This window comes from Scatophagus argus, chromosome 10, assembly GCF_020382885.2.
Source record: "Scatophagus argus isolate fScaArg1 chromosome 10, fScaArg1.pri, whole genome shotgun sequence".
In the NCBI taxonomy this organism is placed as follows: domain Eukaryota; kingdom Metazoa; phylum Chordata; class Actinopteri; family Scatophagidae; genus Scatophagus; species Scatophagus argus.
The window spans coordinates 17,051,881-17,079,565 of record NC_058502.1 but is presented as its reverse complement, the minus strand read 5'-3'; the positions used below and the strand labels follow the sequence as shown (position 1 = coordinate 17,079,565).

Here is a 27,685-nt window from a genome sequence, read left to right as displayed (position 1 = left end):
AACAACAGCTAATGTCTTTTTAGCTTAGTACACAACTCAACAAAATATATAACAAAGGGATAGTCATTTTTAGGCATTTTAATGTGGAAAGGTTATATCTTTCTATAAAAATACTGATCAGACCAGATTTAACATATATATTTTTCATTGTTGTGATGCCAACAAGGTCTCTTTGAGTCTGCTTGTATTACTGACTGAGAATGTCAGAATGTGCTGTCAGCGCTGCTAACGTCATGACAGGCTGACAAAAATCCAAGACAGATGTTTGAATCTAAAAATGAGTTTTGGATGGGAATCTCGGAGCGCTGTGTGTTTTTCCATCTTTACCCTCTCTCTCTCTCTCTCTCTCTCTGTCTCTCTGTCTGTCTGTCTGTCTCTCTCTCTGTCTCTCTCTACAGAGCTGTGCTTGCCTCAGCAGCCGTTACAAGAGGGGGAGAGGCTGTGGCAAAATCAAGCTGAGATGGGTACTCTACAAGGTGTTTCATAAAAATTAAAGAACCCAACATAAAACAGGCTATTAAATTTGATGAAATGATTCAAGCTGAACCATATATAAGATTTGTTTGGACAAAAAAGCCATTAGTGAGATCTTTTTCAAATTAGCAGGCATTCTTTAGGCATTCTTGTTGTAGCAACAAAACGGCACTTGATTTGTTAGAATGTATATTATATATCATGCTATAAATAAGTAACCACGTACATGAAGCAACCTCAGCACAGAGCAACTTACTGTGAAATACACAGAAGTAAAATTTTTCCGACTGCTGCTCACATTCCTCATTCTGGGCTGGATGTGTTGGCTGTGCTGACAGAGTCATCTGTCCTGCCTCATCACCAGGGGATAAAGTGACTGATATGAGCCTAAACACACACACACACACACACACAGCCATGGTGCTGAGGGAACAATAACCAGCAGAGCATCCCAAAGCCAGGCGCAAAGGAAAGGGGGCTGCTCTCTCCACCCCTACATCCCAACCAGCCCCCACCCATTTAAGCAGAGTCTAGCTGCGCTGGCAATAATAAAGGCTGCAGATGATACTCTAGAGGGAAGTGAAGAAGGCCATTGTGAATCCCCTGAGGACAGACTTTGCCGTAACACGTGCCCCTGCCTTGCTGGTAAATAACAATAGAGCAGGGTTATTGACAGAGAGTGCGGGATTTGCTGAGGAAGCTTCAGACTTTGTTGTCTTCATTTCCCACCATAAACCCAGAGGAATGCAAAGCCATTGTAGTGGCTTGGAAAAGCACTGGGAAAAGGGGGACTTCAATTAAACAATAGATGAGAGATGAAAAGATCGAATAAAATATTCAGGGTCTTCACCGCCTTTGTTACTGTAAGAGTCATAGACAGAAGAGTTTCCAGTACAGACAGACAGCAGCCCCAAAGGAGTGTATGTGTGGCCCCGTGTGTCAGCACAGTATGCATGCATGCATGAGGGGCAGATGATGAGAGTGGCAAAAGCAGTCATCTCCACTCCAGGCATCCATGCCAATACTTTTGGCCCCCGGTGTGTCTGCTTCAAAGGCAACAAAACACTTTATTCTCCAACATCCATCCAATCCAACCAGTTTGGGGTGGAATATTCCATGGGGGTCTGACCCATAATGAATATCAAACGACACGATATACACCCACCATGAAATCCCAGTGCGTGAGGAGTGTGTGTGTGTGTATGCGCGTGTATTTGGGGGAGGGTGTGAGGAGCTCTTCATCATCCAGACATAACAAGACTCTTAACCCTCCTCTCATGAATATGTATGGCTGCATTCACTGCCTCCACGCCCCTCTGCCCCACCACCAGCATCCCAGACAAAGCACTTCAAACATGGGCACAAATTGCGGGGGGGACCCTATCAGCCTCTACCAGGCCCCCAACCTCAAATAACTAATCCTCAGGGACCTGGGATTGGAATAATGATCTGTTCTGAATGGTTGAACGTTAGAGTGCGGAGTATTTGTTGTTGGGTAGGTTCACAATAATAATACTGCACTGATAAACAGCGAGAGAGACTTCGAGTCCAGTCACTTATCTGAGAGGAGACAATGGCGGCTTCATGAACTATAGAGGCCATTGTGTTTAGAAGTGGAGCTGATGAAGACCTTGGCTTTTTGCCTTTAACTGATGGCTCATCGCGATCCCCACACTCCTGTGTCATATTTCCTGTGATAATCATAGTGACTGATGCCAGACAGGCACAATGTATGGTTACAGTTTGTGTTTCTTTCATGTGATTCTCATGTCACTCTTGTTGTTTTAGCTTGTATATTTTAGGTCAGTGACTGTCTCTTCCAGGCCGACCACTTATCTCATCTGTATATTCTGGTCCTATGTGCCAGCTGTACAAACAGTGCGTGTCTGTGAGACTGTCTGTGAAAGGGTTTAGCTCCTCTTTCAGGGGGTAGACACTGACAAGCTTCAAAGATGAGGCACCACTGCAGTTGTCTGCAGCACTCTGCAAAATCACAGGAGGCAGTTACAGAGGCACATTACATTAGACCTCCATCTCAAAAGAGAGCATTCAGATGTTCAGACAGTGAATGCAGAGAGTTCTGGGAGTTGGCGGGTCTTTGCACGAGGCAGGTGACGCACATGTGATGACGCTCATCTCATCTCACAGAGTCAGCAGGGCTTCTTACGCAATTTAACGCTGAGAAAGAGCATAAATTAATCAACTAGTTGGACAAGCGTGCACAAGTCCCACAAGCACGTGTAGATTTAAGTAAAAAAAAAAAAAAAGATGAAGCTGCTTTGGATACACATGGCTCCAATAAATTGCAAACTATTTCAAGGGTATTCTTGGAATGAAAAATAGGACAGACGCCTGTGAGCAGACAAAATGCTAACACTGCAGTCCCTTTATTATGATTCATCATTCTGAGAATGCAGCTTAATTCAGTATTTGGTCAGCTGTGCAGCCTGATGGTACAGAGCTCACCTGGCCTCTCACAGGTAGCGTGATGAGATCTCTGTAGGTTACACAATGAAAACTTAGGTTGCAGGAGCATTCCCACAGCATTCTGTTCAGAGGAAAGAAAAACTCAAGACCTCTAAACGCAGACAATAAACTATGCTAATGGAAATGCACATTTAGGGGTGTGTGTGTGTGTGTGTGTGTGTGTGTGTGTGTGTGTGTGTGTGTGTGTATATATATATATATATATATATATATACACACACACACACATAGATGTGATCTATATGATATATATACATATATATATATATATAGAGAGAGAGAGAGAGAGAGAGAGATCTGTCTTTTGTAACCTCTTTGTAACCTCTCAGACAAGCCTCCTGCTACCAACAAATCCCAAGAGTCGGCAGGCAAGGTAGTGAGTTAAGTTAACGGAAAACTTTCAGAGGGATTGTGGGAGATGGAACACGTGGCAGCCAGAGGTTACGGGTGTTCTGCCAGCACAGGGACTCGATGGCAGAGGCCCTTTCTTCGTGGTCAGTTGAATCCACATCAAGAGAAGAGCTCCAGAGCTGGACGCCGCCTCCAGCCACCAGTGCTCTGTCAGATACATAAACAAACCTACACACTCCTATCTGTCAAAGAAAATCTGTAAACCTTTTTTATCGGTTGATGGAAATATTTTGAGACAAAACATAAAAATACCACATGCCCACACATAGAAGACAAGCTCTGTTTGTCTACACAAGCTGGAAGATGAACTCATAAAGCAGCCACTGAGACACAAGAGTAATATGTTAAGCTGACGTATAATGACACATTATGTTTTATTATGGAGATTAATTATGTTCATATTCAGCTTCAGTCCAGTTGACTTTAATGTGGAAAAAGGCAATGAAGTAGTTTACTTTTAGTAACATTTATAGATTAAGTCATGCTTATTACTCAACCACTTGTCCTTAACTTTTCCTAAAGGTTAAAAAAGTCAAAAGGCGGTTGTCTGCATTACTTCTCTTTTGAATTTAAACAGGACTTCTTTGTTATAAAAAAAAATTGTGCACATGTAGCTGCTTGCTGTGAGTCATACTGACAAACAATGGTCAATCTCACGACCGCATGCCCCTGTATATTGCCAGGAATGTTAATATCTCTGGAACATGTCCCTGACCTCACCCAGCTCATCCCGCACAACCGGGCGACCTCAGTCGTACGGGGAAACGAGCTTCTTTTTCTTTTAACAGGACACTATGAATGAGGCCACAGCTGACAACAATGGAGTGTACCTTTTAGATGGTTGCCATGGCAACGGCTGCAGACAGAGAGAGCGAGTGAGAGAGAGAGAGAGAGAGTGAGAGAGCAGGTCCATAGCTCTGCGCAGTGTGGATCCCTATACTGGTGCTCCACTTTTTTTCTCTACATGTTACCTTTTCCATCAACCTGCCTAAAAATACAGACTCTTTTAAGCCAGAGCTATCTGCACATTCTCCCTCTGAACATTTTATATTTGCTGTCAAGCTCCTTTACGACAAGCCAGATGCGTTGCTCCAACATACATTTACATAAAGACTGACGCTGCCCGATTAAGCAGACTCCAACCCAAGCATCAGCTGCTCGAGAGTATTTGGAAGGGCGTAGCACATTCAAGTCTTTAAGTACAGAAAATATGTCGCTATGTTGAAGATTCATACTGTGTCATTAGTCATGCTTCTTGCAAGCAACACACACCCACATAAAGAAAACCATGTCCGTATTGCAGTGACTATATCATACATTCACGTCTAAAACTAATAACTGAAAATTCAGTCAAACTAAATCTAATTCAAACAGCCGGATACAGCACTGCAAAACCAACTGGACACGCGGCACATCTACACACACTGCAGACAGTCAACAGCACGACAAGGAAAACAAATCCCATGAAAACACACACTCATCATACACACTCAAACCCTCTGACCACGACTGCTGGAATACCTTTTTCCTTGACCATGACCATTGGAATCCAGGTAAATCTGCACCAGAAAAGGCTCCGGGTATTGATCACCAGTAACACAGCAACTGCTAGTTCCTTTTTTTAGTCAAGACTGAAGAACAAAAAAGAGCCAAGACACCAGAGAGAGAGAGAGAGAGAGAGAGAGAGTGTGTGTGCGTGTGTGTGTGTGTGAGAGAGAGAGAGCGAGAGAGAGAGGAGGTGTAGGCGCCGCTAAGCTCTCCTCCTGAAAACACCGCTACAGAGAGGGGTTTGCCTCCCGACTGCCTGTTTTCCTCCTATTCCTCTCCTCCTCCTCTGCCCACTCCTCCTCTTCCTCCTCCTCCCCTTCCCTCTACCCCTCCTGCTCCCTCTCTCACTCTCTCAGCCCCTCTGTTGTGTCAGCCGCCTCTTCATTGCAGCAACCAAGTGGCTGCTACTGCTGGTTTGGGGCAGATCCCCTTAAGAACATACAGTACACTACAGTAATAATGTAGGGTCACATACTGTATGCTAACGGAGATGTACATTTAGGGGTGTGTGTGTGTGTGTGTGTGTGTGTGTGTATATACACACACATAGATGTGATCTATATGATATATATATATATATAGAGAGAGAGAGAGAGAGGGAGGGAGAGAGAGAGAGAGAGAGAGAGAGAGATATCTGTCTTTTGTAACCTCTTTCACAGCTATTATAAACTACTGGTATACCATGAATTTATAAAAAAAATAAAATCCTATTCCACAAACAAAAGTTCAAAAAAAAACAAAGTGAATTTTGATGGGGATAACCTTTCACCCCATTGCTGTGCTGTATAACCCACCTCAACTGAGACTTTGTACAACAGGACAGCTGGCAGAGGTCAGTTACTTTTCTACTTTACTAATTCCATTGCAGCAAATAGTTTGCTGTGCTGAAGAACTCATTTGACTGAACAGAAATGTGTGTATTTGATGGATGTAAAGAACAACAAACACGCACCTACAAACCTTAAAATCATCTTGAATAAAGTAGTGGAGTAGAAGACTGACTTGAGACAGTAACTAGTGATGGTTATAGCACCAAGCACCAAAATGAATAATTAAAATTAGATAAAAGATGTATTAAATACATTATTCACAGTTCAAAAATTGTTGCCTGAATGATAAGTGCTTTTTGAGCATATTATCCACTGAAGCATTGGCCAAAGTAGGGCCTCTGGGCCAAAGTTGGGCCAGCCTAAAGATTCAGTTTGTCCCATCCCATTTTTAAAATAGAATATAAGACACTATTGATGCTTTTAAACATGTAGGATCCATGATTAAGACTCGAAAGGTTTCACACTATGACAAGCAGTTAAGGGAACCTGGGATTCTAGAATCATTTTACATTCTAACAATCCAGTGTTTGCTTTCTTTTTCAGTTTTGGACCCCCTGATCGACAGTATTTAGAATGACAGAGAAGCAGAGTTATGTAATCAGATCCAATCAACCTGATCATGCACCTTAATGCCAGGCCGACCTTGAGTGACAGCCTGAGTTGTTAATAAATGCACCCTTTCCAGCTGGTCATGTTCTGTATGAGGACTGCATGCGAGGGCAAGAGGGGCCATCTCAGGTCGAAGGTCAGACTTACCGCGATCTCTAGCATGAGCTTTGTATCAATATCTTTAGTGGATCCTCTGAAATCCAATTACAGAGAGCACGGGAGAGGACATTCCTGGCTGCTGAACATACCGGCTCTATCATCATCTGTATATCATCTGCTGCTGAAATGACCAAATGAAAGATTTCTCGTCAACCCTGCTTTGGAGAATTAATTCATACACTTGCAAAAATCTGCAATTTAGTATACTATAAAGTGAAACGGCCTCTGCATCACTACAACCGGATGATAAACCTCATCCATTCACTCCACAAATAAACAACATCTATGAAATAGTTTACAAATATGATTTACAACATGATTGAGTCACTATACCACATCACACCAGCAGCCAGCGGGGGACCACCTGGTCTCTGGTCCCAATCTGTCCCAAACTGGAGCCTCACTGTATGTCTCTATGGCTGAAGGAAAGGAACAGTTGTGCATCAGCACCACCTCTGTAATTGCTGATACAGGCAGCCCATTATGCATTCAGGGTGCATTCATCCACTGCAGTGTCAACTGTGCCACCTGCTGGATGCCCAACAACAAGCATCAGTTTCCACAGGGGCGTTTTCATTTTATTGGGCAATGGAGGCATGCCAGTGAGGCAAATGATAAAAATAGTGAGCAGACATTTCTCCAGCACTCCACCCTTTTTCATTATGAAGGGAGACACACATGTAGCAAGTCTGTGATGACCAAATACTTGGCTTGGCGTGGCTTTTTAATAGGAACTGTTTTCACAATGTTGGCTGGTCAGAAACCACCTCCTTCAGAAAAAGAGATATTTACAATGTGGCTACTACTAATAGTGGCTTTCAAAGGACCAGAGGACGCTGAACATATATTGAGGTCCCGTTATTGTGTCTTCTCACAATACTGTAATGGACTTATTATCATCTTCCGTCTTTTAATAATCTCTGTTGGAGCTGCTGGACTTTCATGCTACAAGAGGCTTGCCAAGACCAATTCCTGATTAGCAAAGCCTATTATCCATGGAGGAAAGGTTTCTACTGTATTTGGCTCACCTATGTCTGACTGTCCATTAATAACCTAGCCAGAGAACTACACCCTGTACAGTCCTCATATCAGTGCAGAGCAACACCCTTATTAAATAGCATGTGAGTTTCACTGACCGTAATAAGTGTCATTTGATTTACAGTTATGGGCTATTGAACTGAGTAGTGAAGCCACACTGACATTATACTGTAATGGAAGAGGTCACATTTACGGTAAACAGCAGTGGTTTGTGTGGATATACTGGACAGTTATCCCTGGGATTAAGGATTGTAGGATGCCAGACAACTAAACACACACACACACACACACACACACACACATACACATACACATACACAAATGCACACAGAACTAATGTGCATAGAACTAACTCTGTGCACTGAGTGGCACATATCATGACAGTTGACAGTAAAATGCTAATAACCTCAATGAACCCCTCAACAGTTTTGGAGAAAAGACAGACCTGCCTTTCTGATGACGACAAGCACTTCACCTGCTTGTTTCTATTTTAAAGTGGGTTACAATACCTTTTGAAAAGCAATGCTGTGCAACCACTCTCACTTCTACAAAGTGTATTTCACCCGTGCCACATTAATATTCTGTGGTCTGTGGAATTTTTGGGCTGTTGGGTTATTTTGTTGTTTCCTTGTGGCATTATCAGTCACTTGAAGACCTCTGGATAACATCACTTTGGAGCAGAATCAGTACTACTCATATTCAGCACCACTCAGCTTGTGAAATAATGTAATTGTTTACAGCGTGGAAACAGTGGACACTATGTGTGTAAGAAAATATTGATACACTTGAGTATTGCAACACTTTCTTTTGTGATCCTCAAAATTCAAAAACAATTCTCAAAACACTGTATTGATTTTTAATAGTTCACATGCAAAGTTCGCAAAGTTCACTGTGACTTTGTGTTGCGTTTAAAGCCCCTGTAGCACAGTGTACGTCTTGCCAATTCACAGCTCTAGTGAACACAGTGTTTCAGATTTGTGAGACTGACGGCTCAACACTACAGAGGTTTCAAATAAAATGTTAAGAATAAATAAGTGATGACTATTGCTTCTTTGAGTTTAAAAGTCTTACAACAAAGTTTTTACAGATAATGTGTCAAACAAAAGTCATGGAAGAATACTTCCAATCTGAAAAGAAAAAGATAAAAGCAGCTATTGTCTGTCAATGTTTGATTGATTTCAGCCGTCTCAGAAGAAATAAAATGGCTAACATAAGCCTTGACCTTGTTGATCTTTGATCTCGGGTCAGTCAGAGACAGAACTTCCTGAGTCGAAATCAAAACTTCAGCCCTAAAATAGAAGAAGTTGCTGCTGTCTGTGGGATGTGCCAAGCAATGATGATTTTACTACAGAGCCTGGCATGCAGTCAGTGAATACATAAGGTCTGGAAATCTCAATTTGTCCACATGCCCATGTTGTAATCCTGTAAGCCATCATGTCACTTGCTCATGTACTGTTGCTTGGCAAAATGCAGCAGGTCTGCCATCGCATATGTGCTTGCATTATATAACTATGGAGAGGACAGTGATTAATTTCCTGACTTTTTCAACACTTTTTTCTATGAGGGAGTTATGGTTGCATAACTTGTGTACAGGAGATCTCACACATATGCGCAGGTCAGATGTGAAAAGCCTCAAGAGGTGTAATCACTCACTGTCATCCAATTAAAATTAAGTAATCTCTGAAACAACTAATCAATTCACTAGCAGACACCTACTCACAAGCAAAATACCAAGCAGGGCAGCCAAACTGCAATACAGGACTAAAACAACAAATCTTTGAGGTATGAAAGAGGGAAAGGGAAAGAGGAAGAAGGAAATGTAACTACAGTTAGTGTGCCTAAAAGTAGAACAAATGTTTTAAATCCATGCAAATGGTCAGTTTTTATCCCTCATTGTTTAAGCAAGCATTAAAGTTGACCGATGTTGACAGTCTGCCACATCTAGGACGGATGGTTGCAATGAGAGATGTGTCATTCAAACAGATCTAAGCACATATTTCCTCCTGTCCTACCTGTTGCGACATCGTTCAGCCTCTCACTTAGATAATAGTCATTTGGGTTGAGGTGGGGCATCTGCTCCATGTATTGTTTAGGAATGAGGTACAGGACCTCAGCCACATGCCCATCCTCGATGATGGACATGCGTTTGACCGAACTCTTGCGTTTCACTCGGACGCGATCAACATTGTGGCTGCGGCTGGAGCTGCACAGCTTGCCCAGGCTGTTGAGATTGGGCAGGGTGGGCATGGTGCCCTGCTCCCCCTCAACTGTCCCACAGAAAAGGGTGAAGCACTGTAGGTAGAAGTTGGCCAGGGTCGGACTCAGACCCGCTCTAAAATCCAGACACCTTTGGACATCAAGAACGTGGGGTGTTCGTTGAGGCACAAAACAGAAACAGAGGAGCCAAAGCCTGATGGACAACTTCACAGCTGCTCATCATTACCACACAGCAATATCCGGCGAAGCCTCCAGTGGAAACTCCTCCAGTTCGGATCCCTCCAACTGTCACTTCAGATGTGCGGAGGATGCAAGAAGTGGAGAGCTAATGTCCACCTTGAGGTGGAGATGCCAAACAACAGGCAGCAGGTATGACAAAGCTGGCTGCTGCAGGTACAGCAGAGTGAGAAACGGTGAAAGAAGCTTACACTATGAGTGTCTTCAGCCCAAACCAGCCTGGTGCCTTAAGCAGCTTAGGGCTGACGTCGAGCCTATGATTATCTTCTGGGTGGGGTTAGGTAGCTCTACGTTAGGTTGGCCCATGTATGGTGGGAGTCTATCCCTGATGTTAGTCATGTGCATCCCAGTAACTGCCCTGCTTATTCACATCTGTGAATAAAGCAGACGTTTCAAAATGCAAATACGTTTCATACTTTCAGTGTGCAAGATTTTAAGCCAAACTAAGTTAATCAACAAAACGGTCCTCTTTGAAAATGCACCAAGATGCTTCTAGACCATTCACAAAGTCTTTTTTTTGTGTGTGTGTGAATGTACTTTATTACTTTACTTTATTTACATTAAGGTGGGTTCATGTCCAGTAAATGGATGCATAACAGTGGAGACGGTGCAGTGCATCCAATACATACTTTCAAGGTAGATTGCTTTCAGAGTCTGCCAGTCCTTGACAAGGTCAACAACTAGCAAGGTCATACCAGCAGACAGCAATGCACAAACCCAATGTTAATCATCAATGGGATCCTTCACAAGACTGCATCAGCAATGAAGTGAAAAAGCCAGCAATGGCTCTCCATCATCCGGTGAAATTGCCGGGTATAGGATTTTGTAGGATGTAACTTAGTAAGATTGCATGTTCTGAGATTTTAATCTTTGAACCATCTAATGCTGGATGAATCTGTTTCTGCAAACACTCACAGAATATTTTCTTGACAGGCCAACACTCTTTCGTGAGTCAAAGATGCATTCACCTTCCTTGGAAATGTTAGTAGAGGTAAATTTTTAGTCTACGACGATGAAGAGGGAGAATCTGACCCCACAGTGCTCTGGTTTGAATTTGAACCATGGAAAAACAGTATAATTTTTTGGAAGACTGTTTCTTACACACACACACACATACAGATTAATAACTAAAAGCAAGAGAACCTTCCATGACATCTAATATTCATCAAACAGATAAGGCTAATCACAGTTATCTACTTTTTCCAAATTAAATTAATCCTTGAGGTACGTAAGCATGATGAAAGGCATAGCAGACAATGACAAAGCACAAAGTATCCTTTTAGCCTGGAGATGTCGGGCTTGGCCTGCACTTCAGTTTTAATGATTTTCCTCTTTGTCTGAGAGGGCGCATAGAAACAGGATGGCTGGAGCTTAGCTGGCTCAGTTAACTACTATTTACATCAGTACAGTATTTAACCAGTTTGACTTTATGTAGGTTCCGCTTACAGCCACACTTCCATTTTCCTGTTTAGAAAGCCAGACAGCCCGGAGTTTCATTCCAGAGAAATGAAGTGTGATAGTGAGGTATGTACACTCTGCCACCCACACATGCAGACACATGGACCTGAGAGTAACTAAGGACATTCTACTGCAGCGAGGCACTGCCCTCCCATTGTCATCCACTCTGTGGTAGCTTTGACACAACTACCCACACACTCAAAAATCAACACATATATGCTCAGAAAGCAAGACTGCTGTCACTGCACATGGAAAAATCAGCATCGCTCACAAAATGCATCCCAAACAATATCACAGCCTCTGCCATTTCTGCAACCCCCCACCCCCACCCCCCCTCTTCATCTGTTTCCCCATGTCTTACCATCCAGTCCAAAGCAAGAGGTGATTTTTTGGGCGTAGTTGCAGATACCATCGTATCCAGGCTTCTGACACACTGTATCCCTCTCCCCCATCTCTACACATTCCCAAACACACCGTCCCGTCCGGCAGCGCTTTTACTCCTTCTCCTGCTCATCAATTATTCAGGCTTTTGCCAGGACACATGCATGCGCGCGCACACCAACACTTATATTCGCACATACAGCACACACACAGACAGAGAAAAGTGCTGATGCGGAGGGTCGTGCTGTTTTGAGCACGAGCAGCCTTCTCCAGTGGTCGGATAAGGAGGGGGCATCAGATTAGCTTACTGCAGTATGGAGCCATGCCTCCTTTTTCATCCACCATTGATCATCCAGATTGTCACTGCAGTGTAACAGGTATGGTGCGCAGAAAGTGATAACCCTGCTCAAGGAAAGGGCGGGTAAGAGAAGGAGGTCTGAGCAGGGCAGAATTGGATATGAACCAGGTATCAGGGGGAAGATTTTTTAAATTTTCTTTCTTTTTTTTCTCTGAGACATTTAAAGCTATGCAGACATCCAAATGCAAGATTCAGAGCCGATTCCCGGAAAATAGCATAAAAGTCTACTCTACTGAACATGGGCATAAAACAGGCCCATAAAATAAAGTAACTCTATTGAATTTCCCTCGGGATCCATGAAGTATCTATCTATCTATCTATCTATCTATCTCTTTATGATTTGGATTCATGCTACAAATGTTTAAGCGGTGCTGATTTGCATAAGCACGTGAAAATAAGCTAGACTTAGCGTAAAAATGTTTTTCACAAAATAAAACTCTGCATATTAAATGTGATCACAGTTTAAACATCAAAATCTTTAACATTGAACCCTTGTAAACTATGATTCATGCTGCTAAGATTTGGCTAAAAATTTCATTAGGAAGAGAGGAAAATCTTCATATACTTCAGCACACATTACTCATTCAATACAGCAGATTTAACAGGATCCATGAAATCAGATATGAAATATGACAATGCAAACTTAAACAAGCTTAAGCAGCAGCACTGTAGAGAACTGGATGCACATGAAACATCTGCCACCCAATATTACGCTGTTTTGAGATTCTGCTGTGGAGCTGAGATAAATGCCTTAAACTGAAGAGAACCAATGTTATCAGAAGGGCAAACTGTAAAAATAAATGAAGACATTACATTAAATGGCATAACTGTGGCAGGTTTGAGGGTGATTTTCCAGACCAAGAGGGAGAATGTATTGTAGATGGAAGAGTCTGATAACGCCACACCATCCCCCAAATGCTACTATAAAAGTTACCTTGAACAATGCACTTAACCCCCTGTTGCTCTGGTTGAACTGCTCAATGGCCATCGACAGCTGACTCACTGAGCAGCTCACAGATAGGAATGAATGTGAAAGTAATTCTTGAAATAATATACAGTATGCACTTGGTTAATAATCAACAATAATGGTTTTATTAAAAAAATTACTGCTTTTAACAAAAGATCTAGACAAAAGACAACAGCACAGGAAATATTATGACACTGAAAGGCCCAGATGCAACAGTCTGCCCGCAAGGGCGTATTATAAGGTGGGGTGACTAATGGAAGGGCCTCCCTTCCAAGGTAAAAGCTGATGGCCTTGTGCTGATAACAGGGGGGAGCGCCTGCAAGACTGAGAGCACAATAATGGCTGATGCTTGCTGGACAGCCGACGAAGGGCTGGTAATCATAAATGAATGACATGGGGATGGAAGAGTGGAGTAATTTGAGGTAATTTCTAACTTCCTGCTTCTATAGGAAAGAAAATGTTTCAGTTGGTTTTAAGATCTTGCCTGTAGATATAGATACATGGATACAGATATCCAGATGCTAGAATGTCTAAAGTAACACAACCAGAGATCCACAATGTAAGCTTAGCCTGCAACAACATATTGATACCATGAACATAAAATGGGATCCCATTTATTCCAGCAAATTATCCATACAATTTCAAAAATTAAATGTGTGGCCAACCAACAGTCAACAAGCAGCAATTCCTCCCTAATCGCTTATCAGAATACTGTAGTTGTCTAACTTTCTGCCAACTGACTAATAATTTAATTGACATTTCAGCATGGAAAAATTGACGTTGATGATGACTGCCTAAACTATTGGGATGTCAGATTTTCTCCAAAGTATAGAAAAACAACATATTTCCACAAGGCTAAAAATATTCTGAATTATTATCTAGACAAAGATGTCTTATGTTCTCAATAAATTGTGCGGAACATGATGTAAATCAAATTTTCAAGTACTACAGCCAGGACAATTGAAAAAGTATTGACTCATGCCGGCCCATGACAAGCATGTGTTTTGTGACATAGTCTTACTAACACTCATGTTTGTACCTGATCTGTGACAATAAATTAATAAACCTCACATCCATGTAACCAACACAGAGATAATTGGCCTTTTACCCTACCATGCTCCTGTAGGGTGCAGGGTAGTTACCTCTCATGAATAATGATTGGCTGTTTGCAGGGGCTTAAGTGTGCTAATCAGATCTATGTACCACAGGGGGGCTGTCAAGCGGTGGGCTCTGAGCTCCATCGATCTCCACCAGCAGCCATGGAGCACAGATAAAGCAGGCCATATCAGTGATGCAGAGGTTCAAAGCCATCTTGTTACTCATGCTCAGCCGTACAGAGCATGAGTGACATATTGTAGAGCTTGAGCTTCTTTGGAAACAGTTGAGGTTTTACCTAATGACAGGATCAGACCCATCATGATGAATCCAGCTGCAGATTCAGTACAATAACCTTGAGGTCAGATTAACATTGCAACTTCTGTGCTTCTGTCCAGCCTTCGTTCAGTCAGTCACACCATCTGATCACAACTTACAGCAGGAGCAGGTGGAGGCTCTTTATCTCTAATGCCAGAAAACACACAGTCACCTGACCCAAACCAAGACCCACCTGGTGGAAACAAACCAGCTCCACCTCCATTGTTTGCAGGTACCAGTTGTTTTATGCTCAGCTAGAAATGAAAACACCTTTTCATCTTGCACTGAGATTGTTGCAACACGCGATAGTTTGCATTTTTGTGGCTTTTTTCAATTTAAAAACAGTACTTTTTGTCACCTCACCTGATACAAGCTTAACATATCAAATTTCACGACTACATTGTATCACAAGCCAGTCAATTACGAATGCACAGCATGTGCTACAAGTCCTCCAACATCTTTCATTTAGGCAACAATTAGGGTGTGTGCAACCTTTCAGTAGTGATATCGCTGATTAAAAATAATGTCAAATGTCAAAACAAAAACAGCAATCAAAGAAGGTTCATTTTCACAGCTGGATTAAAAAAATCAGGGGTCTATTTATAGGTAGTATCACGGCACAAAGTGTCCATCAAAATAAGTTGTAGGCTGCCTCGGAAAGGCTGCAGCGGTGGAAGCTGTAGTTTCTGCTATGCACCGGTGTAACCTACTTACAATAACAGTGTCATTATCACAGCCTGATCCTCCCCAAAGACGACGCAAATGGGCTCTCCTCTTCAATGCATCCATCTTTGAACCAAGACCTCCCTCCCCTCCCAAAATTAAGAGACTTTTTTTCCTCTATATGTATTGTTATGAAGGCTTCTGCGGCAAAAGATACTCACCTCTAGCAGACATGCCTGGTAGGTAGAGCTTCTCTTTCTTTGCCGAGATTAACAACAGGAGATGCCCTGTCGAAGCTTTGGAGCAGGGAAAAAGACCGGTTGACAGCCTGTTTATATCTGTATTTTAAGTTTCTGGCTGTCATTTAATGGGATTAAACGCAGGGAAACATAGAGCGTGCGATTTGGCAGACTAGACTAGGCTGCGCGATGGAGAGAACACTTTCCACAGCGACAGGGCGTGTCCTGGAACAGACAGCATCCTTCTTATTTCCTTCTTCTTTTAAGTTTATGTCCATATTTGAACGTAATGTCACAGAATTACCGAGTTTCAGACGAAGTCATTCTTGAGATTCCTTGCCTCCAAAATGCTGTGGGGTCACCTTAACGTTCAGCCTACTTTTTTTGTCTGGGATGACTGCGCTGTTCTAGACGAAGGAGTTGGTCTAAATCATAAAGTTGACAGCCAATCTGGAGCAATGAGTGTTGTTTTTCATTCCCTCCCTATTAATCTGGCCACTGTAAGGGAAATATTTGGCAATTTTTCATCACATGGACTCCTCAACTTTATTCTAAAAGCAGTGACACTATAAGTAAGCATAACCTCAGATGGGGAAAAATTATAGAGAAATAGCCCACATCAGTGCTTTGAGTGGGGGAGAATCATCAATTGATTGTACAGTTTTTCCATATAACCTATATTGGTTGTTTATCGAAATCCCATACTTGCTTTTGTATTTGAAGAGGACTTATTGACTGTTGTTTCCAAGCTGAAAATATTGATCATCGTCCCTCGGTGAACGCATTGGTGGATGTCTTCATTTGTATGCTTTGATCGTGCTCAATAAAGCCTGTGTCTTATATTCCTGCGCCCCCTGCTGGATAAAAATAGTAGCGTTTGGCGAGGGAAGTGCCACCGTGTCCAAAGTGAACATACGTTACTTGAGTCTGTAGACGTCTTGTTTACAGTGGTTGTACCAGGCCTGCGAGGTCCTGTGGCAAGCAACGTGTTACTGTTTTATTGCTTACACTTTTCTTTCGTTACAAGGGTCATTATATGAAACCTCCAATCTGGATCGAGGCGGTAACAACAGGAAGAAGAAGATAGAGGAATTCTCTAGGTCTTCTCGGGAGAAACTAGTCCAGTCGAAGAACAAAATGTTCTCCAAATTTACGTCCATTCTCCAGCACGCCGTGGAAGCGGTGAGTTATTATACAGTTTTTTTCATCGGCTTGCTTTTGTCTGTCGTCTGTTTTGTCTGAAAGTGGTCGTCCAGCCATCACATACCGTAACGTCAGCATTAGGATACGTTGCTATCTAGCCAGCTAACTAATTAGCCTAAGCTAATGTTAGCGTTTTGTGGTTTTGCAGTCAATTGGGTTGTCCTTGTTAGCGATAGCGAGTGATATCTGTGAGTGTGCTCATTTGTCTGTTCGTTTATGTTACTAACTGACATATTTCCTGAATGTTATTTCCTTTATCACAGTGCGACATCTGTGTTAAAGGCAGTCTGGGAAGCTAAGTTAGTTAGCCGCTAGTGCTAGCTGACAATAGCCCCAGGAAGCTAAAGCTGTAGCTGGCTGTGTCGTTTCAAAACAGCATTCTTATTGTGAGGAGTGGTGTCGAAATATTGGGACACTCGTGTCTGTCGTTGCGCAAACGTGTCATCGTTATATTACTAAGGATATTATAAGGGATACTCTGAGCAATCTCGTTCAGCTATTTCGAAAAACTTAATGTTACACATTAGGCTGCTAGCATTGACTAGCTAGAAACCAGCAGTAACCTGCTTGGAACCTGTTCTCAAGCTGCTTCATGTCAAGGGTTTTAAACAATAGATGTGTAACAGGTGACCCAGTGTATGACTTCAGGTGTAGATGTAAGTTAATAGGGAGGAAACGTCTAATATTAAGATAAAAATGCAAAAGTGTAAATTATTTGCCACTCGAACGTGAAATGTTTTGAAAACTGCTGGCATGTGTCTGTACACACTGATTAAAGTTATCTTGGAGTGGCACATGAGAATCTTTAAGCGCTGAGAAGAAGTTACTGAAAACACACAACAGGTCTTCTCAGTCTGTTTGAACTCTCAGAGTGACTAGAACATGTTGCCATGATAACTGGTGGTGTCTCTCTGGGCTACCAGTAGAAACATACATTATACATACTGTGCTTTTTTTCCTTTTTCAGCTTGCCCCGTCGCTGCCCTTGCAGGAGGATTTTGTCTATCACTGGAAGGCCATTACACATTATTACATTGAGACTTCTGGTAAGAAAAGCCTGAAAAAAATAAGTTAGCAATGGACTCATGCATGTAGACAGGTTACTCTCAAAGATGTTGATGTCTTTTCTACTGATGACACCAGCCATAACTGAGTGTAATGGCAGGACGCTAGGCCTCGCTCACGTATCAGCGCTGTCTATACGTGATGAACACAGGCAGCGCAAAGGGGGTGTCTGTGAACAGGGATACATTGAAGCATGCTGGTTGAGTTTGCAACAGACTGACTGTTGGATCTGCGCAACTAGAACAACAGCGTCTTTGCAGCAGTTCTCCCAGTTAGGGCAGTTTTAACAAAATTTTAACAAACTGCTGATGGGTGATTAAATGTACTGCAAGTATTATGTATCTGAGCTTGTTTCTAGGGGCATTTAATCGCTGGCTTAGCAAGACTTGTCACTCTAAAGCACTTGATCTATTATTCCGAAGTCACTTTTAAACAGCCTTATGTTCACCATGTCGTTTGATTAGGAATTAGGAATTATTTGATAATTTTGATGAAAGCCAACACTACACAAGGCCTATGTAGTTTTAATAGTTCTTCTGATATATTTTTGTGTTTTCCCCTGTTAGATGACAAAGCTCCAGTTACAGATACAAACATCCCATCCCACTTGGAACAGATGCTGGACATCCTGACCCAGGAGGAAGGGGAGAGGGAGTCTGGAGAGACAGGACCCTGCATGGAGTATCTCCTACACCATAAGATCCTTGAGACCCTCTACACCTTGGGCAAAGCAGATGTAAGACAGTTGTGTGTTTGTAACTTCATGCATGATAATTTTAGAGAAATGTACAAGCTGAGGCTAAGCTCAGCTTTTTCTGTTTTTATGGACTATGGTCCACTATGGTATAATGTTCTTTTTGTATGACTTCCCACCAGTGTCCTCCAGGAATGAAGCAGCAGGTGCTTACCTTTTACACAAAACTGCTAGCACACATTCGTCAGCCTCTCCTACCACACATCAATGTCCACAGACCTGTACAGGTGAGCAGTGATGCAGTCTGGATTTTGGTCTGTTTTTTTTCTAGCTTTGTTCCTCAAAATAGTCTGCTAACTGATGGGTTATGTAACTTTGTTTTCCCTGCCACTGTGACATTCCTCTGTCAGAAACTGATCCGTCTGTGTGGAGAGGTGCTGGCTGCTCCTACAGAAAATGAGGAGATTCAGTTCCTGTGTATAGTCTGTGCTAAACTGAAGCAGGACCCATACCTTGTCAATTTCTTCCTTGAGGTGAGTTGCTATGACACCAGTGGGATAAAAAAAAAAAATGAAGTGCATTCACACATTCTTAAATATTAATCTGTATACATGACAAGCAAAATGAAGCATTTTTGACCATTTATAAGCATACTGTTGAGAGAATTTTTCTTGTTTACGATGTTATTTGCAGAACAAGTCAAAGAGACCTGAGACAAGAAGTCCTGAAAGGACAGAGGCAGTAAAGGAAAGTGTGTTGGCTCCGGACACTGGTCAGTCTCTGACAGAAGAGCAGGCTGACCGTCCAGAGGAGCCACAGGCCGCAGCTACGGCCTCCACTTCTAGTCCAACCAATAACAATAATAAGAGCAACAATTACAATCTGGTCACCTCCTTACTCAACCTCACAAAGAGCCCTGTAAGTAATCTCCATGCAAGGCTTTGTTTTTTGGTTTTTTTTTTTAGTGATTTGCTCAAACTTTTTGCTCAGACCATTTGCCATCCATTTGTCCCCTACTCAGGATGGCAGGATAGTTGTGAAGGCCTGTGAGGGCCTGATGTTGCTGGTCAGTTTACCAGAGCCTGCAGCTGCCAAGTGTTTAACTGAAAACACTGAGCTCTGTGAGCTTCTGACTGACAGGCTCGTCTCCTTCTATAAAGCCCTTCCACAGTCCATGGATCCTTTGGACATTGAGACAGTGGAGTCTGTCAACTGGGGGTAATTTTTTTTATAGTATGTGCTACATATTTGATAAAATTTGAAGTGTGATTATTAGTAAACAGTGAGTAGCCCTCTAAAAGCATTCACTGTGAAATGTTAGTTGATGCATTAGAATAGTTGTGTCAGATCTTTGATATTTTTATCTTTTTCTCTGTCTTTCAGTCTGGATGTATATAACCTGAAGGAGGATGCTGCTGTCTTCACAGGGAAGAGGGCTCTTATCTCCTTCCTGTCCTGGCTAGATTACTGTGACCAGCTCATCAAGGAGGCTCAGAAGGTCCTTAACCACTGCTGACTCATTGTGTTTTGATGCTTCATACTGCAGTCAGAGTTATCCCAATAAAAGAACTTCTCTCCAAAGAAGTTGTTTTTGTTTCTGAAAGCCACAGAAGGCTGAACTATATTTTTGTTTTTCTTCACTGTCTTTCAGTCAGCAGCTGCAGTGATGGCAAAAGCAGTGAGAGAACGATTCTTTGTGTCTGTTATGGAACCACAACTGATGCAGACGTAGGCCACTTTGAATCATCAGTCAATCATCCTTTTATTGAGATTCTTTGTCTTGTCTTGTGTGTCGTGACTGCTCAGTAATGTGGTGTTTTTGTGGCTGTACATAGGTCTGAGGTAGGGATCCTGACCTCCACAGCCCTGCTGAACAGGATCATCAGGCAGGTGACTTCAGAGGCTCTGCTGCGGGAGATGGTTTACTTCCTGCTGGGGGAGGAGAGAGATCCTGAGACTTCAGCTACTATTGCCCAGAATCCACTAAGACACAGACTCATTGAGCACTGCGACCACCTGTCAGACGAGGTTCTTATCACATCGTTGTTATTTAGGCTGTACCTTTGTTTGCCTGATCACACTAATTGGAGCCGTTTTCTTATAATCTTTCTTGATCACATTTGTGTGCTTTCAGAAGTGAAAATCATGTATTCGTAATTTATTCTTGTTTTGATATTTTGAAGTGCAGATGGCCATCTGCCCTTCAAGGATTCTGAGTTCTAGTGAATCATATGATTAACCAAAAACACATGAATTTCAATTAGTATCTGACAGAGCCATCGCACACATTTTCATCACACAAAAGAGAGATGAGTCATCTCTTTGATGTTTGAGACATCCACTGCCTACATTTTTGTGTCAGTGAGCACATACTTGGCATGTTGTTCTGGGTTTATAGAGGGAGCTAAGCCTTATTTCTTCTTCTGTTTCCCCCCAGATCAGCATCATGACACTGCGGCTATTTGAGCAGCTCATCCAGAAGCCCAACCAGCACATCCTACACAGCCTGGTGCTGCGCAGCCTGGAAGAGAGAAACTACTTGGAGAACAAACCGCAGGAGGAGCGTGAGCCCCTGGAGAATGGGCAGCCCCATGATGCTGTGTAAGGTCCAGCCTCTGACCTTTGACCTTCCCAAGTTGCCTTAAAATCCTGCCTGGAATAGCACGTGTACAAACACAGACAGTGGAAATAAAGTGAATGCATCAAATAGCTGTGTTTCTTCAGATGTGCAAACAGGTCAAGCTTGACCGTTCCTTAGTGTGTGTATTTTAAAACCGTGATTAGTGGGAAATACATACATGGAGACTTACAGATAATGAGCAATAGCTTGGTTGTTTCCTGAAGTTATGGTTTTGTGACTCGTTTATTGTCACGTAAATGAACTAAGTCACTAACAGCACAGTAATTCTGATGATACATGATATTACATGAACATATTGTTGAAACAGTGTGAGAGGACTGAACGGAAGAATGTCAGTGACGTTTTTATGACCGCAGAGACACAGAAAACTATTTTAACACGGAAGTCCAGATGCAAATACAACTCATCATCCTTCGTTTTCATGAAGAAATTCATTCATTTCTCACATCGCACAACAGAATTTGAATGCTGCCTTACAAGCCCAAAAAGCCCTAAAATGCTATCATCCCATGAAAGACTGAATATTTCTCTCTTTTAACCACGTTTTGGAATACTAACAAAGTCGACTACCAGACTGGGGAGTAGAAATTAAAATATCTTACTCTGATCCACCAGTGGGTGTCTTTCCTCAGAGTTTTGCATAGTGTTGGAAGATGTATATATGCACAGGCAAAAAAAAAATGTCTTTGTTACCACTTGGTACCACTGATCAGTGATCATTAGAGGATATTCTGACAAAAATACTCTAATGATCCTGTGCTTTTCCTACAGAGACCTCGAAGAGGATCCACTGTTTGGTGATGATGTCTCTCCAGACAGCAGGCTGTCTGGTTCTGATTGGCTGAGCTCCTCTCCACCACAGAGTCCTGACCACTCAAAGTCTGATGGGAAGACAGAGGTCCACAAGATTGTCAACAGGTACGCAGTCTACTCATGATACAGCACAGAGTAGAAGTTTGTCAGTTTTTTTTCCCCCAAAATAAAAATTCAACAGTTGAGTTCTGTTGCAGTTTCCTGTGTTTGGTGCCTGACGAGGCAAAGTCGTCATATCATGTTGAAGGCACAGGCTATGACACCTACCTCAGAGATGCGCACAGGCAGGTAAGGCTCCTTCTACAGTATGTTTCATTTTTGGGATAGACTGGACAAAGAGCAACAGTGTAAAAATTCAGGTCATTAAAGTCATTGCTGATGAAAGTCAGCAATGGCATTTGGATCACTAGAACAACAGATACTGAGTGTTGATGAATTGCTCTCCTCAGTTCAGGGACTACTGTGGGGTCTGCCAGCGGTGGGACTGGAGGGGAAATCCAAAACCTTTTGAGAAGTGTAACTTGGACATCCCATTCTTTGAGGGCCACTTCCTCAAAGTGCTCTTCGATAGGATGGGTCGAATCCTGGATCAGGTCAGTTTGATCCACCGTGTAGTAAACATTTGTAGCAATACAGGCTTCATACAGAGCAAGTGCATGCTTTAGTGTTGAAATAGCTGCGTGAAATATGTGTTGCTGTGGGGGTCTTTAGCACAGAGCAAAAAAGGTGACGAATTTCAAAAAGGAATCCCAGATCTCTCCTAAACTGGTAACCTTACCTTGACCTTACCATGTCCAACCAGATTACCTCAACTAAAGATTTCTGCTTACAAATCAGCGCAGCGTTTTATTTAAGGTCAAACTAAGTGAGAGACGTTTTTATCGATTTTCACCAAAAAATGATATATTTTTTTTAAAGAGGCAGATAAATTTACACCAACTGAAAGTTTCTCTGCACCCAGAAGTTGTTGGCTTCATGCTACAACAGAGCATTATTCACTGCATTTTACTTTAAATGAGGTCCATAAACTGGGCTAAAATGCAAATGGGATTCTAATCATGCAGAGAGCTTCTATTTTTTGAATAACAAAAAGCAAAAATAATGAGCTCTGTCCATGAACTCATTCTACAGATGATGTTAGATGTAATTGTGAAGATGACTATTAGCGATTCAGAAGTGAAATGCACTTTTTGGAAGCTCATGGGTTTCGTGTAGCATTTAGAAAATAAAATCTAAAAAGGGTGTGCAGTATTTATTGAGTCTGTCATGAGAAGCCTCTTACTACTTTGTCATTCTGTGGACGTTCTTCTACACACATTTCTGTTTCATGGGAAACATAAATGATAAATGTCATGTTCACTTCCTCTCTATTTAATTTATATCTGAATGGGGGGGGGGGGGGGTCAAGTAAGGACTGTTTTCATTGTCGATTAAATGTTTTTTTTATGTGTTGCTGTTGTTTAGCCTATAAATTGTCCCAAAATTGTGAAAATATCTCATCAAAATTTAAGGTGGAACCAGCAAATGTTTCTTTTGTTTGGAAAACAACTGAAACCAGCAATAAATGATCTCAATACTTGGTGGCTAATTTTGTTTTCGATCAACTATTCGATTAATCGACCTATTGCTGCATCTCTAATCTGTGATTCCCTCTCTGTCCTCCAGCCCTATGATGTCAATCTGCAGGTGACCGCCGTGCTGTCCAAGCTGTCTTTGTTACCACACCCCCACTTGCATGAATACCTACTGGACCCTTATATCAACCTGGGCCCCGGCTGCAGGTCCCTGTTCTCTGTCATCGTCAGGGTAAGGCTGTCGCTCATACAGTGCTTGTCTTATCCATCACTGCTAGCGCTCACTGCCATCCCAAAAGCTTATCTTATCACTTTTATTTGGTTGCTTTGACATGCATGCTTATGTTGATAGATTTTTTTGGCATGTGTAGTATCTTGACATGTTTGATTAAAACATGCCGCAACAAATAATCGCGTTTGAGTCAATTGTTGGGCTGTGTCTTGTGCCGTTTGTACTTATTTTGCAAGTATTTTTGTGCATCTCAAACTTGCTATTAATTTTGTGAGCGTGCTGAAACTTGGCCTGCCTCTTACTGAATTAAGTGTACATTTGTAACTGTTTTGTTCTGTGATTCAGTCCAGCTCTTCTTTGAAATCTATCCCAGTAGCACACGGTGTAAGAGGCAGTTTACAGGCTGGTGGAAGCAGCTAATTTTCTTGTTGATGTTCTGGTTTGTTGAGGGTAATTAAAGTAATGTCTATGAGAGTAGCAGTGATTTACTGTTGCACCTTTGCCCAGCGATGGAAGCAGTGCTGTTGTGTTTTGGTAACTGCTTTATGTTCTTATGTGTGTTAGGTGGTGGGAGATCTCATGTTGAGGATTCAGCGCATCCCAGACTTCACTCCCAAACTGCTGCTTGTGAGGAAGAGATTATTAGGTCTAGAGCCAGAGGGCATCACGTACGTATTTCCCCTTGCTTCTGAGCTCTTTCTTCTGAGTTCTCTTTTTGAAGACACTTCTCACCTTCCTGTCTATTTCTTCCTGCAGTATTGACCACATGACCCTGTTGGAGGGGGTGATCGTGCTGGAGGAGTTCTGCAAAGAGCTGGCAGCCATCGCCTTTGTCAAATACCACGCAGCTTCCTCCTCCTCGCCGTAATCTTCCTGCTGTTCATCCATCTGCTTCGGCCAGGCCAGCAGGTCAAGGTTAAACTGGGCCTTTGGGGTGTGCTGGTAGCGGTGGCACAGGGTTGGCAAAACATTACCACTAACCGCTCATCCCTACAAGACTGTTAAAAGCCCACGCTGATGGGTTTCACTGCTCGCCCTCTTCTGACCTCTCGGGCTCCACCATTAAAAGCCTGAAAGGTCTTGTTTTTGAGCAAGTCAGAGCACAGACACTGCCTGGCCAGCAGAAGAATAAGAGGAGGATAGAGGTCAAGGTGCATAGATGCCCCCCAACCCCCACCATCTTTCTTCCTCACGGGCCAAAAGTTGATAACCCTGTAATTATTACATCAAGGAGAAAATGTGGTTGTGTATTTATTTCCTCCCCCATAATCACCCATTTGTAATCGTCATTGCCTTAGTGTGGAACCACACCTTTCAGTTACAGAAGATTGTTTCCTTTTGAAACATTTTTATCTCCACTTCCATGTGTTGTCTGTTTGAAGACAAGAGGCTGTAGAGAAAAATGCCCACTACCTTCAACCCCAGTATGTACCTGTAGTTACATATATATTGAACTGCAGTATTTACAATACTGCACTCATATTTTACATGCCAAGTTATCTTATTTATTTGCTTTCAGGTTGCCTTTTTAACTGATGTTAAAATGAATTTAAAACAGTCAATAAGGACTAAGCAGATGCTATTTACTTTGTTTTCCTTGTCTTTGCTCAGTTTGTCTTTAAGTGCTCTCAAAGATCATCTGTAATCACCCAAAGATTTCACCATCCATCATGTTTAGACACATGAACATTTTGCAGATTGTGAATTTGCACACAGCTCTCATTGCGTTGCACTCGTTACATTGTTTAAGTTCGTTGCTGCTTTGTTTGGCTGGCTTTTCGGAAATGTCAGTTTGGTGTTTGTTGGAAGAGACATCTTGCTTTTGATTAGTTCTGAAATGTTCTCCAGACCCCGTGTTGCATTTCTCACACACCAGTGTTTATTTTATCCAGCGGATGCTGTTATTGTTTTTACACCTTGTCAGATTGTTTCCTTTTATTGATTGGGAAGGATGCAGAGGAGCCAAACTCATGCTTTTATTGACCAGTGTCTTACAAACTTAGTCTTACTAACTTAGGACATGTTGTTGCTCAGAATGGTTCCCGATCTTTATTTCCTTTTGATCTACCATGTTTCAAGTTGTTAGTTGTTCAAACAATATGCGAGTTCTGTGTTCAAAGTGATCAAGTCTGACAATGAAACCTTTTTGTGTAGGAAAAATACATCATCCTCGCGAGCCCTTAAATTTGTCTGGCTCACAGTATCCTAAGACCTCTGAGTTTCTGCACAGCTTATCATGACTTCAGATGAGGTGTTGTGCTTACTTGCAGTATTACCTTTACATCCTGATCTTGAATGACGAAGACACGTTCTCACGGTGCTGTGCATTGTTAGGATGTGCTGCTTTGTTGTCTGCTGGAAATCTCAGGAGGGTGAAGATTGAGATTTGAATCTGTCCAAATCGAGATGCTACTTAATGTAACTTTGGGTCTTGTTGTGTTCGGTGTGAATGTTTCCATGATTGGTAAGCGTGTTTGCTCATGAGTCTGTGTATGAGTGTCAAGATGTATTATTGTGATGGAGAATAGACAGAGTCATTCACCCCCCCCCCCCCCCCCCCAAACCCATTACTCAAGCACCAAAACTACATTATGCAACTGCTTGCATGGAATCAGATTTGCACATTGTCTTTCCTCATCTTTGTTCATAATGTAAATATAATCAACAAAAACTTTGTTACTCAAAAATGTTTTGTTTCATAAACCAAAAAAATGAAAAGAAAAAAAGGATAGGATGCATTAGGAGTAACATTTCTATTTTAATGGGAAACTTTTTTTAAATTATCAATCATGCACATTTTTTAATCAACTATCTTTCCAACTTGTTCTGTACATTTGTATGTTGTATGTGTACAATAGCAGTAGAGATATACTACCTGGCATAAATGCATGCTTATATATTATTTTTCATTGTTCAAAGAAAGGAAAAAAGGCAGTCCAGCTATCTGGGATGACTTCCTAGCTGTCGGCGCTTTGTCCTTTGAAGATGCTGACAGGTAGCTATGATGCCTTACTTCACACTGTGGAAGACTTCTAGAATCCATGTGGAAAGGGTTTCTGCTTCACTACAGTTTGCTGTGGCTCTATTATGCCTATCTCATGTGTCACATAGACTTTGTGCAGATGTACAGGACTCTGAGTGTAGTCAAAAATCTGATGCCAACTGATTTACTTTCTCATGTCAACTTAGACCAATCACTGTACGATGTTGCTGCATTTCTTTTATGCTCACCGTTGCTTTCTTTTGGTGTGAAATGAGACGAGTCTCATTATGCTTCTTTCTATCACGGTCAGTTTGATTGTAGTGATTGTGCATTGCATAATTGAAACATTAAGTTAAGGTGCATGCTCACTCCTCCCACCTCCCAGATGCCTCACAGAGTGATTGTTAAGCGATTTCTGCAGTCTCATTTGTTCTCTCACAGACGTTTGCTCATTTATTCCTCCTCAGCTGTCTTCATTTCAGCACTGTTGCGTTTTGTTCAGGACAGTATGGTTTTGTTCAACATTCTCCGTCCCAATTAAAAAAACAAAACAAAAAAAAAAACATTCTCCAGCAGGAGATGTGGTTATTCTTTGACCAGTTCATTGTCTTTAATCTTGGTTTTATTACAAAATGTCTGTACAACAAAAGAAAAAAAAAATGCACAAAATAACCATCTTTCAATGACCAGATGAAAACCACAAATTCTGTTCAACCATCCCCTTTTAAAATATCTTTGAAAAACCACCAGATGATATGGGGAAACTGAGCGTCTTTAACCTGTTATTCTCCTAACAGCCCTGCAGGATGATCTGACATCACGTACAGGAACAGACCAGAAAACACTGAGCGTGAAAATGACCTCTCTCACCAGTGAATAAGTGAACAGCAGTCAGCCTGGGTACTTTATCCTCAAACTCTCTTTGGCTTCAAGCCAGCCACACTCAGTCATCCAGCTAATTCTGTAGAAATGAGTCAGAAATCTCTGGGCA

The 27,685-nt window shown here is 42.0% G+C and overlaps 2 protein-coding genes across 11 annotated transcripts in view; one reads left to right on the top strand and one right to left on the bottom strand.

Moving 5' to 3' along the window:
- Window positions 1-15,733, bottom strand: part of ablim1a (actin binding LIM protein 1a) — a 38,805-nt gene extending 23,072 nt beyond the window's left edge. For 9 of the 10 annotated variants that reach the window (XR_006844625.1, XR_006844626.1, XM_046403050.1 and 6 more), the window contains exon 1: window positions 4,894-5,065. Coding sequence is in view for 8 of the 10 variants with exons in the window: in XM_046403050.1 (XP_046259006.1) it covers window positions 4,894-4,915 (22 nt within the window). In the remaining 2 variants the exon portion in view is untranslated. Of the gene's footprint in view, window positions 1-4,893; window positions 5,066-15,471 lie in introns of those variants that run through there. The other variant, XM_046403051.1, reaches the window with a different exon arrangement.
- Window positions 15,734-16,351: 618 nt separating this feature from the next.
- fhip2a (FHF complex subunit HOOK interacting protein 2) lies at window positions 16,352-26,263 on the top strand. The gene is made up of 17 exons (XM_046403041.1): window positions 16,352-16,671; window positions 17,660-17,738; window positions 18,324-18,493; window positions 18,634-18,738; window positions 18,862-18,984; window positions 19,145-19,369; window positions 19,473-19,669; window positions 19,835-19,949; window positions 20,103-20,179; window positions 20,287-20,479; window positions 20,889-21,052; window positions 21,864-22,010; window positions 22,103-22,193; window positions 22,355-22,498; window positions 23,571-23,711; window positions 24,276-24,379; window positions 24,468-26,263. Exons 1-17 carry the CDS (start codon window positions 16,627-16,629, stop codon window positions 24,577-24,579), a joined length of 2,232 nt encoding a protein of 743 aa, XP_046258997.1. The 5' UTR covers window positions 16,352-16,626; the 3' UTR covers window positions 24,580-26,263.
- The last annotated feature ends 1,422 nt before the right edge of the window (window positions 26,264-27,685 follow it).